Source organism: Vombatus ursinus, unplaced genomic scaffold (genome assembly GCF_900497805.2).
Source record: "Vombatus ursinus unplaced genomic scaffold, bare-nosed wombat genome assembly UNPS02015129.1, whole genome shotgun sequence".
NCBI classification, from domain to species: domain Eukaryota; kingdom Metazoa; phylum Chordata; class Mammalia; order Diprotodontia; family Vombatidae; genus Vombatus; species Vombatus ursinus.
In genome coordinates, this window is record NW_020954907.1 from 848,993 (window position 1) to 864,194 (window position 15,202).

The following is a 15,202-nucleotide window of genomic DNA, read 5'->3' on the forward strand; positions in this document are numbered from 1 at the left end:
TTAAGAGCCTCACCCCTAATGCTTGAAAAAGACATATTTAGGACAGACTTTATGTAGAATGGCACAGACTTCCATATGCTAACAAGTAGAATAAACTGAAATTACGTAGATTCAGTAAGGATTCTTGAAAGCTTGGAGATAATTGTTCCCACAAAAGGTTATTTAAGGGACATTCTGACCTTTGAGGTCCACACATACTACCATGTTCGATTTATATAGCACTTAATTGATTTTAAAGCATTTCCACATTATATCACTTGATCTAAAAGTATTCACCCACATCTTAAAGAGAAGAAAACTGACACGAAGGGGTTAAATGCTTTCTCCAAGTCCACCAAGTGGCACATCATAGACTTGAACTAAGGTCTTTAGACCTCTCCACCCCTGTCTCACCCCTAAACCCGCCACCCCATCACGTCCACCAATTCAGTGCTGTTTTTTTTTCTCCCCTACTTTCCAGGCTTGTGAATTCTTCTGTGAATATTTCACACAAACTATTCCAAAAACATCTGGCACCAGAGAATTTGACTTGACTTTGCATTGACCAAATCATCTCCTAATGTCACCCTTGTAATGAGATCTGTGCTTGGCCTTCTACAAAGAAAATTATGCTTGCATGCCAAATTAATTAGCAGTAACTAATTTACTTTCAAGCTTTGCTTCTAATGATCTATTTTGTGTGCAAAGGTTGAGAGGGGGCCACCTTCAACTCCTGATTTTGATCCACATATGACCTAGTTCTTTTGTTATTCAAACTTGTATGGTTACTGTACAGACACTTAACACAATATGCTTGTATCATACCTACATGCCTGATCATTAAGGTCAGTCATAAAGGACACTATTTTTCTTTTACAGGGAGATGTGGATACCAAGAAAAAAGGCTCTTCTTTGATCTCCCATCTTGCCATGGACTTGAAACCCAGGTATCACTTTGCTGCCTTGGAAAAGACTTATTATGAAAGGCTTCCTTATCGGTGGGTATCTTTTTTCTTTTTAAAAAATTAGTATGTTTTGTTTTTACATCACCTTCATTTCTCAATATACCTTACCCTCTTCCCCTGCCCAGTGAACCATCCGTTGTAACAAAGAATTTTATTAAATGTGGGAAGGGAGAAAGTAGTTCAACCATAAAATTAAACAGCACATCAACTGAGTCTGACAATATATGCAGTGTTCTACTCAGGGTATATAATTTCATAGTTTCTGCCTAAGGGATTAAGCTTCTACAGCAGAGATTTCTGATTTTTTTGTATGTTGTAGGCCCCTTTGGCAGTTAGGTAAAGCCTATAGACCCTTCTTAGGATAATGTTACCTCCTTAATTGAAGGAAAAGCTAACTTTGATTTAGAGCTGAGTGAAAATAGAGATGTAATTTCTTTCCCATCCATGTTCATGGACCCTACCTGGAATTTATCCCAAGAGCTCTTGGTGATTTGTGGGCTCCAGGTAAGAACTCCTGCTCTAGAGTTTGGAGCAAAACCATAAACAGTTACAGCTTTTATAACTTTTATAATATTTATAACTACATTTACTTACTCTTAAGACAAAGTTTTCCAAAAATTTCCTGGGAATTCAGGCTGTGGCCCTTTTATATAGACATGGAAATTCTCATCATTAGTGGTTGCTTCAGAAGCATATCTGAGGATTTCAGTATGGAAGACAACTGGGGAAGGACAGTACCAATACCTTCTTTGTGAAGTATTCATGTATAACTAATAAAGAAGCTGGTTTGGATAATCTGCATTTTACTTGACTTTGAATTTTGTTCAATATACATGTATTTTCAGATAATAAAGTTACATTGTGAAAACTTGTTTCAGGATCACTAGGAGACTGCCTGGTTAGATAATCTGTTCCCTGCTTCCCTCTTCCATGTCCAATGGATATAAATCTTTTAGCCCAATGTAAGATTTGCTCTAACTTGGAATTGCTTCCCCCTCATAGAACATCAGAGCTATGGTCCATTAGCAGAGAAGTAAGAATTGGCTGAATTGTTTCCAACTTTCCTTTGTCCCACACTAAAATTGCCCTTTTTCAGATGCTTCCTCCTTTCAAGAAAATTGCTTTTCCATCTTTATCCAAGCATAGGCATTATCTGTGGGGAGGAAAAGGTTATACTAGAAAGTAAGATCAGAAACAGGCAGTGAATTGAAGAGAGAGGAGTCAGTTCTTCTGCTGGCAACTGAGCCTCCTGACTACTGCACCCCAGGGAAGAAAGAGCCCAAGTTCGGCTGAAAGTGCCTTTGGGTCTCCTGACTTCCCTAGAAATAGGGAAGAACAGGGATCAGCAAACTGCTCTGCCTGTTTTTGTAGAGCCCAGAAGTTAAGAATGATTTTCACATTTTAAAATAAGGTTTTATTGTGTTTTAAAATGTGAAAATCATTCCTCTTAGCTCTCTGTTGTACAAAAACAGGTGAAAGGCCAGAATCAGCCAATTCTTGGTTTGGAAAGAAACCTTAGAGAAGGTCTGAAACCCGAAGATTTTAGGGAAGGATTTGAAAAAGAGGGCTTTTTGGGAGAATGGCAGTTATTCCAAACTAATCTTATATATCAGCTCACAGCCAGAGCATGGTCAGATCATGTATTAGTAGAACACACTGGGGATATTTTGAGGAAAGATAGCGTGTGGAGTTGGGCTGTATGGCAGCAGGAGCCGCTTCCATATTGTCTTGGGGCACATTGGAAGTAATAAAGGATTTCATGTCATGTCTTTAGAAGGAGGTCCTGCTTTCATGTCCTGTGGGCGATGCAATTTTAATAGCAAGAATAATGATAGTAGCAGCTAGGTACCATAGTGAAGAGAGTCCAGGACTTGTAGTCAGTACATCCTAGTTTCAAATCCTGCCTCAACATGTACTAGCCTGGGCAAATCACTTAATCTCATATGTAAAATGGGGATAATAAAAGCACCTGTCTTGCAGGTGAATCTATGTTAAGAACTTTGTAAACTTTGAAAGCATTATGTAAATATTAGCTCTTATTATTTGTTTCCCTTTAAAGAAGTCATATCTGAGGCCCCTATGCCATAAGAGGAAAAGAGAACTCTCACTGATAGAAACCATTTACAAAATACTGATAAGTGGAATATAAAAGTTGTTTGTATTTTCTTTTCTTTCATATATGTTATAGAAACCACACAGTCCTCCAGGAAACTGCTCAGCACGTTACCCGATTCATAGCTCTGGCAAATGTTGGAAACCCAGAGAAGAGGAAGGTAAATATGGAATCACTGGTGTTGTGCCCAGTAGGTTATCCTCCAGACAGACGCCACGTGCACGACAGCAGCATCCAGATGCCGTCCTTGGAGAAGTGCTATGAGTTGATCGTCTCTTCTCACCAGTAGCATTGTCTTGGTCAGCAAGGTTCCCAAAAGCCTCAGTGAGTCCTGACTAATTGCCTGGAGTGAAAAATAGGAATGTAAAAGCCAAAAGTACTTTGCCCTTCAGAGGGCCCAGCTTTGCTTCCCAAACTCATTTGTTAGACTGTCATTACTGCTGGTGTCATCTTTTGTATGCATTAGACATAGCGTCTCTGGTTTGAGATTCTGTATCTAATTAATGCATACACATAGGAAGAAAAAAATAGTGGGGGAGAAGATTTGGGGAGAAGTGGCCAAATGAAGCAAAGGCACCCATTTTATAAATCTTTCTGAAAAGACCAGCTTCTTGTCCTAGAACTCTTCTTTGGTGTCTTTAATTATTTCGTTGATGCTCTTTTTTTTATCTTCTTTTTATCTTTATTTTTTTCCACCTAATAGTATTCTGTTTTTTTCAAATTACACGTAAAGGTGGTTTTCAACATTCACTTTTATAAGATTTTGAGTTCCAAATTTTTTTCTCCCTCCCTCCCCAAGATAGCGTGCAATCTGATATAGGCTATACGTGTACAGTCATTTTAAACATATTTGCACATTAGTCATAATGTGAAAGAAGAATCAGAACAAAAGGGAAAAAACACAAGAAAGGAAAAGAGAGAGAGAAAATAGTATGCTTTGATCTGCATTCAGATGCCATAGTTCTTTCTCAGGATGTGGATAGCATTTTCCATCATGAGTCTTTTGGAATTGCATCATGGTATTGCTGAGAAGAACTCAGTCCATCATAAGTTGATTATCACACAGTGTTGTTGTTTCTGTGTGCAATGTTCTCCTGAGTGGCCAGCTTTTCATACTCATATGTCTTTCCATTGTTCTTTGGATCATCCATGATTTTGATTCTGCTGAAAAGATGATATTTCATGATTTACAACCTTGCAGACTAGAAAAATGTTGGTGTTAAAAAGATGGGCTTTTTAAACATAGTTCTTCTCAGCAATACAATGATCTAAAACAATTCCAAAAGACTCATGATGGAAAATGCTATTCACATCCAGAGAAAGAACTATGGAGTCTGAATACAGATCGAAGCATACCATTTTTTCTCTTTTTCTTTCTCATGGTTTTACCCTTTTGTTCTGATTCTTCTTTCATAACATGACTAATGTGCAAATATGTTTAATATGATCATATATCTATAGCCTATGTCAGATTCCTTGCTGTCTTGGGGAAGGAGGAGAAGAGGAAGGAAGGGAGAAAAAAATTTGGATCTCAAAATCTTATAAAAGTGAATGTTGAAAACTGTCTTTACGTGTAATTGGAAAAAAGGTTGGAGGTGGGGAATAACAATTCTAATACTATATAAACTATTTCTTTAAAAATGAATAGGTTAAAAAAAAAAGATGGGCATTTGTAGCCATTTGGAATCATTTTGGGAACAACTTAGGATCATTAAAGACCCTGCATATTCTCAAATGTGGTCTGACCCAATCTCTCCTCTTCAGTTCTGGGCCCAGTTCATTGTTCTTCTGCAATGCCTATCCAAGTTATGTGTAGGGGCCAACTAACACCATAGTCTCCCTTTCCAACTACACGTCTTCATCTGAGCAGTATGGGTTCTTCCTTTTGTTTTTCCAGTGTCAATCAGTGGCTGTTTTTCACACTGGGAAAGTCAATCAATTGACAAACATTTATTAAGTACCTATTAGGTCCCAGATACTAGGGATATAGAAACAGAAATGAGACAATGCCTATCCCCACGGAACTTTCTCCTGTTCTCTTGGGCAAAACAGAGTGTGCACATGTGAGTAAATACAAGACATAGCAAGTAAGTGATTTCAAGGGTTGGGGGAGCACTAGTGGTTGGGAGGATCCAGACAGTCCTCAGGTAGGAGATAGTACTGGAGCTGAGCCCTAAAGGAATGTAGAGAGCCTGCCTCCAAGGCAGGTTTGAGGAGGAAGTGCATTCCAGGCCAAGGAATGGCCTGCTTGTATGTTATTAGCAATAATAGATTCCCCCCCAAAGATTGACCACCAGATGTTGAATTTTTAACCACAGCATCTAAGGGGTAAAGAGGTTGTAACGTATATTAGTCGAAGGGGTAAATGACGGATCTCTTAAAGTAGTAATGCCATGCTTCAGAATGTAACCTTCTAAAAATCATAGACTTAAGGGAAAATTTGTTTTCTACTAAAATTAATATTTAAAAAGTCATATTTAATCCCTATAGACTATGTGCAGGGTTTTTTTTTTTATATTTGGAACTGAGACTGAAAGTTCTATAGGAAAATTAGTAGAAACAATCTAACTTTACTGAAATGTCACCCAGCTTCCATCCAACTCCCACCACATGATCAAACAAGATAATGTATGTGAAGCACTTTGCAAATCTTGAAGGACAACTATATTTCCTCATATTTTGGTGAAGTTTTGCAGAGTTAATGACAGGCAGGTTAGTCAGCATTTTAGGAAAAAGAAAGAAGAAACAAAAACAGTGGCAAAAAATGTAAAATGTAACAATCCAGGGGTAACATTCTGAGTCGGGTATCTTCCACCTTTCTTTTTTCCTCCTTTCATAAATAACATGTTTGCAATGTTTAGCTTTGATGATTTGTTGTACTTGGCTGTTTTTATTTTAAAAATTAATACTATGCTTTCTCATGACAGTCTTCATAAAGAAATTAGTGTGTTAGATTAGGATAAATATTAAGTTCTTTGAAGCTATTTTGTTATTGTTTTTTCCAAAGTACCTCTATGCATTCAGTATCCTCCCACTTAATCTGATGGATATGGCAGAGCTTGTGAAGCAGCCGCCAGATGTCACTGAAAACCCCTACAGAAAATCTGGGAAGGAAGCATTGTCAGACAAACAGGGCCTGGCTCCACAGGTATTCTCCTTGGGGTGATATTCTCAGGAGGGGAGAACAGGCTCCCACGGGTACTTGCTTTCTAGTAGAGACATCGGGCTGAGAGGTCAGGGCAAGGCCAGATGCGGACAAAATCTGTGTAATCCAGATCTCACTTTCCAGGAACGTTTTTGATCACTAAGTCCCAATAGTTGGGGTAATTCAAACCAAGTTCATATTCAGCTTAATTGTGATTTAGTGCTGAGATGTGTGGAATTATCCAGCCCAATACTGAGTCTATCTCTAGCTTTCCCTGAGCCAAATCCTGTTATTTATGTTCGTGGAGACATTCAACTCTTTGGTTGTGAAAGAAATAGAAACATGAATAAGATGTTGTCCTTACCTTTAGGGAACTTAGACTATAACAGCTGTCTCGAGATGTTTCAACACTTGAGAGAAGAATTCATGGGAGAGATGGGACTTTCATGTTTGGGACTAGAGAGGAGGATCAGGGAATGTTTCATGTCATCTGAATTAGGCTGTGGAGGTTGAGTAGTCAAGAAGCACCTATTAAGCACCTACTCTGTATAGGCACTGTGCTTAGTGCTGGACAGAAGACAGTGCCTGCTTGCAGGGAGCTCATAGTCTAATAGGAGAGACAACATGCAAACAAGATGTAGACAAGACAGATTGGAGATACTTTCTGGGAGGAAGGCACTCACATTATAGGGAATTGGGAAAGACTTTTTGTAGAAAAGTGGGAATTTTAGCTGGAGCTTGAAAGAGGCCAAGAGTTGGAGGTGAGAAGGAAGAGCACTCCAAGCATGGGGGACAGTGAATGAAAATGCAGTCAGGAGATGGGGTTGTCTTGTACAAGGAAAACCCAGGATCACTGGATCTAGAAGTTTGTGGTAGAACAGTGTCGTGGAGGCTGAGGAAAGTAAGTTGCAAGAAGACTAGAAAGGGAGGAGAGAACCAGATTTTGAAGCACTTTGGATGCCAAACAAGTTATTTAGTCTTAGAGGTGATAGTGAGCACAGGAGGTTACTGAGCAGGAAAGTGATTAGGTTGCAGAGAAGTCTAGAAAAATGAGGATTGAAAAAAGGACATTAGATTTGGCAATTAAGAAATTATTAATAACTTTGGAGACAGCTATTTCAGTTGAATTATGAGGTCTGAACCAGGCTGTAGAGATTTAAAAAAAGAGAGGGAGAGGAAAGGAAGTAGATGCCTTGATTATAGATAGTCTTCCCAAGGAACCACAAAAGGAAGGAGAGATAATGGGACGAAAGCTAGTGGGTATCAAGTGAAGGATTTTTTGAGGATGGGGGAGAAATGGAAATGTTTGTAAACAATAAGGAAACAGACAGGGAGAGATTGAAGAGACGTGATAGAATGGGATGATAGAGTAGGTGATCTTCTGGAGAAGAGGGGGTAGAACAGGATCACTTGTGCATGTAGATAGGCTTGGCTTAGCAAAAACATGGACCACCTCACTATTTGAGACAGGGCTGAAGGAAGAGAGAACGGCAGATTTCAGGTAGGGTTTCAGTAGGTAGAGATTTAGGGAGTGGAGTGGTAAAGGGGGATTTCAGGCATGTGGAAGCATGTGACAAAGTCACCAAAGTGGGGTAGAGGAGTTGAATTGGTAGCTGTTTGTGGCCAGAGGGCTGAGGTTGCAGGAGTCTGGAAAGGTGTGAATAGGAGGAGCATGGAAGGGCAAACGGCTGTTGTTGCTAGAATAAGCAGAGTGGGCGGGAGAAAAGAGAAGGAAGGCTGCAATATCTTTATAAATGTCAGGGCCAACTTTAGTTCTAGAGCTCTACTGAGTAATGTCTGTTTGCATGTTTTTTGGCTTTCACAGGAAGAACCAGCTTGTCAGTTTTTCTTTGATTTAAGCAAAAAGCAGGGAAAGAAACGTCAGTCCACTGGGGGAGACAGCAAGGGTGTTTCCCCCAAGCAGCCTCGGAAACCACGTAAGTATCATATGACTGGGTAGTAATAAGACAGCAGCTCATAGTTGTGATACATAAGAGAATCATTGTTACACAACAGAGTTATATGAAGATGGAAAGGGGAAATCATAACCAAAGGTGGGAGGGATCTTCCAGTTCTTCTGGTCCAGCCCCTTTGTTTTACATTTAGATATAAGGAAACTGAAGCAGGCAGTGAAAGTATTGCCTTCTCTTTGAATACCAGCCTACTCTGGCAACAAAGCCTTTGGAAAATAAAGGCCTGGGCTGCATGCCTCTTGGAGGCCACAGTGGAATGAAAGTGATACCCGCACTGTGGGGTAACCTGATATCAAACTGGAATGACCTCTACAGGATAATGAGTTACTCTAGTGTTTGAACCATCATAACAGTTTTTTGTGTTTTGGTTTTTTTTTTTTTCCCCTGCATGAAGCTCAGCCCCTGGGACCCTGCTGGTTCTGTCTTGCCAGTCCTGAAGTAGAAAAGCATTTGGTGGTCAGCATTGGCACACATGTGAGTTCCTTCTCCCTTCAGCCTTTTACAGACACTGTAGAGTTTTATAGAGTTATATATCACAATGTTCTTTTCTGTTTTACACGGTCAAACTTGTCTATCTTTTATGACCTTCTTTGTTTCTGTTATTTCTATCCCATCATAGATAGTCTCTTCTAATCATTTTATGATATGACCCTGTATAGTCATTTTGACCAAATAATAGAACATATGCAAAGCACTTGGCAAATCTTAAAACATATAAATGCTCACTATTTCTATTATATTCACAGCCCACATCCATTTTGAGTTTGTTAAGGTATATTGTGCAAGGTCTTAATCTAACCCTAATTTCTGCCAAACTTCTCTTCACTTTTTTCAGCAGTTCATTTACCCAAGGAGTGGCTATGATTTATGATCCAGAACAGACACCCACAATCAGAATTTTAAATTCTCATGAGCTCTTATTGAGGAATCTCAGAGAGATGACTGGCCTGCTTGTTTCCTTAGTGATGGTCCTTCCAACTAGTCTCTTTAATGGCTTCTGTAGAAGAGCAAGGATTCCTGGGACAGAATTGACATCCTAACTCTTCTGCTTTTGTCCTTCCTTTCCAGTGCTACCTTGCCCTGGCGAAAGGTGGATTATGTGATGATCATGTTCTGATCTTGCCCATCGGGCACTACCAGTCAGTGGTCGATCTTTCAAGAGAGGTGGTGGAAGAAGTGGAAAAGTACAAGTGTGCAGTGAGACAGCTCTTTAAGAGCAAAGGGAAGCGATGCGTTCTGTTTGAGAGGAATTATAGGAGTCATCACCTCCAGCTGCAGGTGGGGAAGTATGGTCCAAGAACTTAAAGGGAACCCCAGATATCCCTGGAGGGACCCAGATTCGTATGTGTGTTCATTTAGCCCTGGGGTGGCCGCCCTGTCGGACATAGCCAGTGCATCCTGGGCTTCTGCTCTCTTGGCAGCATTCTGTTGGGTCTGTGATTTTCCAGAGATACCCCCGGTGCTTTAGTGGAGAAAGAAAAGAGACGGTCTGCCCTCTTGAACTGACACTCTTTGGGGGACATGAGGATCACATGTATTAAAAAGTCAACAGTCATGAAGTAACAGTAGGATAAGTGTCATAAAACGGTGTGTGTTAAATGCTAAATATAGAATAATACAGCCGATAAAAGTATTATGGGAACACTTCAGAAAAAGATGGTATCTGGAATAGTCAGAGAGACTTTGAGAAGGAGGTGGAGCTTGAACTGAGCGTGGAGAAGAATTGTTAAGATGGGACATGGGGAGAGCAGTGATTGATGTGGGGACCAGTGTAAGCCAAGTGGGAAGGTGAGAAGTCATCAAATGGGAACTCACGACTTGAGGAACTAAGCCAGCTCAGCTTGTTGAGGAGCTGTGGACCTAACCAAGATAATACTGAGCAACTGGCACTGAATAAGGCAAGGTGTTGAGGGGGATACAGGATAAAGGCATGGACTCTGCCCTTGTCGCAGTCTGCTCAGGGAAATAAGACACTTCGTGCCCTGTGGTAGTTTTCCTTCTGGCCAGTTTGTTAAGTATCAAATAGGCCTGACTCTGCCACATAGATTACACAGGAGCAAGCAGTCTTGGGGATGGTCAGGCCGCATCTGAGCCTCTCCCCACTTTAGAGATTACTTTAGCTCCCACATGCAGTGCTTTATCTCATGAGTTTAAGTCTTAACAGAGAGTCAATGGAGTATGCACTCTCTGGGATGAGGAGAAGCTATACTGAGGGGTGTTTCTTCACCCCTGTGATGTGTTAGTCACTGGCCTCCTTTCTGGGGCCAAAGCCAGTGGCATCTGCTCTCCCCACCCAGGTTGTTCCTGTACCCCTCAGCTGCTGCACCACTGATGACATCAAGGAGGCCTTCATCATCCAGGCCCAGGAGCAGCAGATGGAGCTGCTAGAAATCCCAGAACACTCAGATATCCAACAGGTGAGGCCTTAGGCCCCTCTCCTTTTATGTGGCTGGGGGTTACCCTGTGCATAGGCACCCTTTTACTCTGAATATTCTTTGAGAAGCAGGAAGAGCACGCAAGCAGGTCTGATAGTACTCTAAGAAGTGATCCTAGTGTAGTGAAGAGGGGACACTGATTGTACCAGGCTCAGGATGTGGCTGCGACCTGGGAGTGCTTAGATGGGGCAGCAACACAGTGTCTCCCAGCTGGGTGTCTGGTGATTGTTGATTTCCTTTTGTCATTGTCTCAACTTTGCCTTGGAGTGGTGGTTGTGGGATAGATAGGGAAGACAGCAGAGAAGCCAGTAGTCAAGAAAAATATGTCAAGGCTCACTACACACAGGGTAATGTCCCAGGCACTCTGAGGACATAAAGAACAAAGTTCACAATACTAAACCATGTAGGATAAGAGCCAAAGGAGAAAAGTGCGCTGGAGGTCGGAGAAGGCCTCCTAGAGGTGGGGTATGATGCCCTTCCTAGAAACGGCCTTGATAGATGAGTAGGGTTCAGATAAGGAGTGGGGAGGACCCTCCAGCACAGGGCAAGGTAGAAGCAGAGTTGTGGAAGTTTAGATACTCATGGTATATTTGTTGGATCCTTTAGAAGAACAGTTTCATAAGGCGTGTTTGTGGGATAGTTAGGAATCTCACTGTAGCTGAGGATAGTAGATATGCTTAAAAAGACAGGAGACAGTTTGTGTGGAGTTTGGACTTTATCCTGTATGTACTGGGGACTCATTGAAAGCTCCTGAGCAGGGGAATAACATGAGAAAAACAAACAGTCTGCCCTCGTGGAGTTCACAGTGTCTTGGGGGACATGATCACATGTATAAAAAGTCAACAGTTGTGAAGTAACAGTAGTCATAAAATGATAGGTGCTAACTGCTAAATATAGAATAATACAGCCAATAAAAGTATTATGGGAAGTCTTCAGAAAAGATGAGATCAGTATGAACTGGAATAGTCAGAAAGACTTTGAGGAGGTGGCGCTTGAGCTGAGGGTGGAGAAGAATGGCTAAGATTGTGTCAGGGGACCAGTGTGAGCCAAGTAGGAAGGTGAGAAGTCATCAAATGGCAACTCACAACTTGGGTAACTGAGCCAGCTTAGCTTGTTGATGAACCGTGCTGTGAGGAAGATCAGTCTGGTGGTGGTGTGTAGGAGAGAGGGCTGGCTGGAAGACCAGTTAGAGAACGTGATGCTGGTCCAGGTGGGGCCTGAACAGAAGCAGCATCAGTGGGAATGGAGAGGAAGGTCTGTGTGTGAGAAAGCTTGTAAGCTACATTCCCTTCATATTCACAGACTCTTACTGAGAACCTGTTTTTGAGCAAGGCACTGAGTCAGGGAATACAAAAATTAGTCCTCATTCCTTCCCTCAAGGAAATTACTACCTAATATTATTGCATAGGATTATAAATTTAAAACTGGAAGGGATCTCAGCAATCATGTGGTGCAACCCTCTTTTTGCAGATGAAGAAGCTGAGGCCCAGAGAGGCTTAGTGACTTGCCCAAAGTCACGCAGATAGCAAGAAGCACAGGCAAGATGCACACCAAGACCTCAGAGTCCAAATCCAGCCCTTTACACCACATACTGACACCTCCTTAGAGATGGCATATACACAGATAGCTCTAATACAAAGGAGCTGGAGGTGCATGAGAAGTACACCGTGCAGAAGAAGGAGGCATCACTTCTGTTTTGGGGGAGACAAGAAGGTCTTCGTGGAGGCTGGCTTTGATCTGGCTTTGAAAGGTGGCCTGGAGTGTTAGTAGCAGAGATAGCAAAGAGGGCATTCCAGGCATAGGAGACAGCATGAATACAGGGGCAGAAAAACACAGAATCTATTCAGGGAGTGGTGGAAGTAGAATGAATGTGTCACAGAATTTCAGAAGTTAGAAGGGACCACAGGGGCATCAAGGCCAAACCATGGCCCAAAGGAATCTTTATTAGAATGTACCCAGCAAGTGATCTTATAGCCTCCAAGGAATGGAAGTTCACCTTTTCCCAAGGCAACCCATCCCACTTGTGAACAGCCTTCAGTGTTAGAAAGTGTTTTCTGATGTCAAACCTCAAGTTAACTCTGAGGATTTTCACCCATTGCTCCTGCTTCTGCCCTGTGGGACCAAACAGAGCAAATATCCTCCTGCCACATGGCAGATGTCTTGTTCTAATCCCTCACATGCTCCCAAATCTTTTCTTCTCTGAGCTAAGTAGCATCCTTTCTTAATATGTTACACTAGAACCACTAGATTTTTTTCAGATGGACCTCAGTCTACTTGTGACTGTTTCATCATGTATTTGTGAAATTAGTTTTTTGAATCCAAGTGTCAGACTTTACACTTATGTTTCTCAGGTTCAGTCTAGTACTCTGGCCTTTTAATATCTTTTTGTACCCTGATTGTGTCATCTGATATGTTAGCTATACCTCCCCAGCTCTGTGTCATCCACAAAGTTAATAAAAATGCCATCTTAGCCTTTATCCAAGTAATTGATAAAAATGTGAAACCTTATAGGGTGAGCATAGATTGATTCCTGGGACGCTTTACTAGGCCCAGGTGCTAAGTAGACATCTAAACCATTAATAACTCTTTTCTGAATCTGGCAGTTCATCCAATTCTAAATTCATCTAATTGTGCTGTCATCTAGTCTGCGTCTCTTTGTCTTTTCCACAAGAAAAGCATGAGATATTTTCTTAAATGTTTTGCTAAAATCTAGGAAAACTATATACAGCATTCCCCAGATATGCTAGTTTCGTAACCCTGTCAGAAAAGGAAATAAAGGTTGTCTGGCATAACCTATCCTTGATAAAAGACATGCTGGCTCTTTGTAATAGCATCTTTTTCAAGATGTTAATCAACCATCTTTTTAATGATCCATTCTAGAATTTTTCAAGGGATCAAAGTCATACTAATATAGAATTTGCAGGCTTGGTTCTGTTCACTTTTTTGAAAATTGGGACTACATTATGCCCTTCTCCAGGTCTGTGGTTCCTCTCCCATTTTCCATCATCATTCAAATATTGGTGATACCTCACCAGTCACATATGCTCATTCATTTAATACCCAAGGATATGGTTCATCTGGTCCAGGTGATGTGAATTCATTAGGAGTATTTTCTAGTGGAGTGGCTAGGTGACACAGTGGATAGAGCCTTGGAGTCAGAAGGACCTGAGTTCAAATGTGGCCTCAGACACATGATACTTAACTAGCTGTGTGACCCTAGGCAAGTCACTTAACCCCGATTGCCTCACCAAAAAATAAATAAATAAATAAGAGTATTTTCTCGTACCTTATCTGTCAACTCCCTATTGGCCATTTTTGTCCTGGCATTTCTAATGCAAAGATCATTCTGTGTCTAGAGAGAATGAAAATAAGAGGTTAGCTTCTCTGCCTTCTCTCTGTTGTCAGTTATTGTGTCCTGGTCACTGTAAGCAGTAATCCTGTCCCTGCCGTGATGCTCTTCCTTTTTCTCAATGTGGCTTTAAAAAAAAACCCTTTTGTTCTTCATTTCCCTAAGCAGCCTCAGCTTTACCACTGTTGACACTATTTTTATAGGACTAGGTTTTATATTCATCCTCTGTGGCTTACCCTTCTGTCCATTTCTTTTTAAAATATCACCTTCTTACTGCAGATGAGGTTTGCAGCCTTTGTATCTATCACCTTTGAACTTTCCCTCTTTCACGGCTCTGCATCCAATTAGTTGCATCCTGTCTGTTCCATTTTCACGGTATCTGTTGTTGTATCCGTCCCTTCTGCATCCCCTAGTCCAGTCCTTTCCCTCTCTCTTTTTGCCTGGACCATTGCAGTATCTCCCTAACTAGCTAGCCTCCATCTCCATCCTCACTCCCCACCGATCTGTCCTTCACATAGATGCCGGGTCCGTGTCACCGAAGCAGGGCTCTGCTGGTCAACCCTCCTGTGGTCCTGATGCTTAATCAAGTTGGAACCCAAGCCCAGCATTTAAGGCTTACAGTCTGGTTCCGCTTCACTGCCCCAGTCTTCTCTCACCAGATTCCTCTTACACACCCAAAGTTTAGGCTACACACAAGAAGTGCCCGAGGTCCTAACACAAGAAGGAGACAGGAGAATTGTCTGAAGAGGCTGATATGCATAAACAAGGAACTGGCCAATTAATTTAGATTTTTAAGTGATATTCAGCTGTCAAATTGATCTTCCAAAAAAGGATGTCTGACTATATCACCCACCCACCTGCCCCCATTCAGTAAGCTCCAGTGGCTAAATATTATTTCCAAGATGATATATGAAATGTTCTGTTTGACTCTTAAAGCCCTTTATCATCTGGCCCCACCTACCTTTGCAGTCCTCTTACTCCTTATACCAGACCCTCCCACATAGTCCTCTGTCTAGTGACTGGTAACAGCAGCTGGGAGCGCTATAGTGCACGGAGCACCAGGCTGGAGTCAGGAAGACTCATCTTTCTGAGTTCAGATTGGCCTCAGACACTCACTAGCTGTGTGACCCTGGACAAGTCATTTCATCCTGTTTGCCTCAGTTTCCTCATCTATAAAATGAGCTGGAGAAGGAGATGGCAAACTGCTGCAGTATCTTTGCCAAGAAAACCCCAAGTGGGGTCA

The 15,202-nt window shown here is 41.5% G+C and overlaps 1 protein-coding gene and 1 non-coding gene across 2 annotated transcripts in view; both read left to right on the plus strand.

Moving 5' to 3' along the window:
* CWF19L1 (CWF19 like cell cycle control factor 1) overlaps positions 1-15,202 on the plus strand; it is a 34,734-nt gene that overhangs the window by 11,170 nt on the left and 8,362 nt on the right. Inside the window, exons 6-12 of the mRNA XM_027846350.1 lie at positions 859-977; positions 3,133-3,217; positions 6,065-6,205; positions 8,028-8,139; positions 8,570-8,649; positions 9,244-9,453; positions 10,473-10,592. Coding sequence (XP_027702151.1) covers positions 859-977; positions 3,133-3,217; positions 6,065-6,205; positions 8,028-8,139; positions 8,570-8,649; positions 9,244-9,453; positions 10,473-10,592 — 867 coding nt within the window. The remainder of the gene's footprint in view (positions 1-858; positions 978-3,132; positions 3,218-6,064; positions 6,206-8,027; positions 8,140-8,569; positions 8,650-9,243; positions 9,454-10,472; positions 10,593-15,202) is intronic.
* On the plus strand, positions 10,156-10,306 carry LOC114031319. The gene has a single exon (XR_003567728.1). It is a non-coding gene; the product is annotated as a small nucleolar RNA SNORA12 (small nucleolar RNA).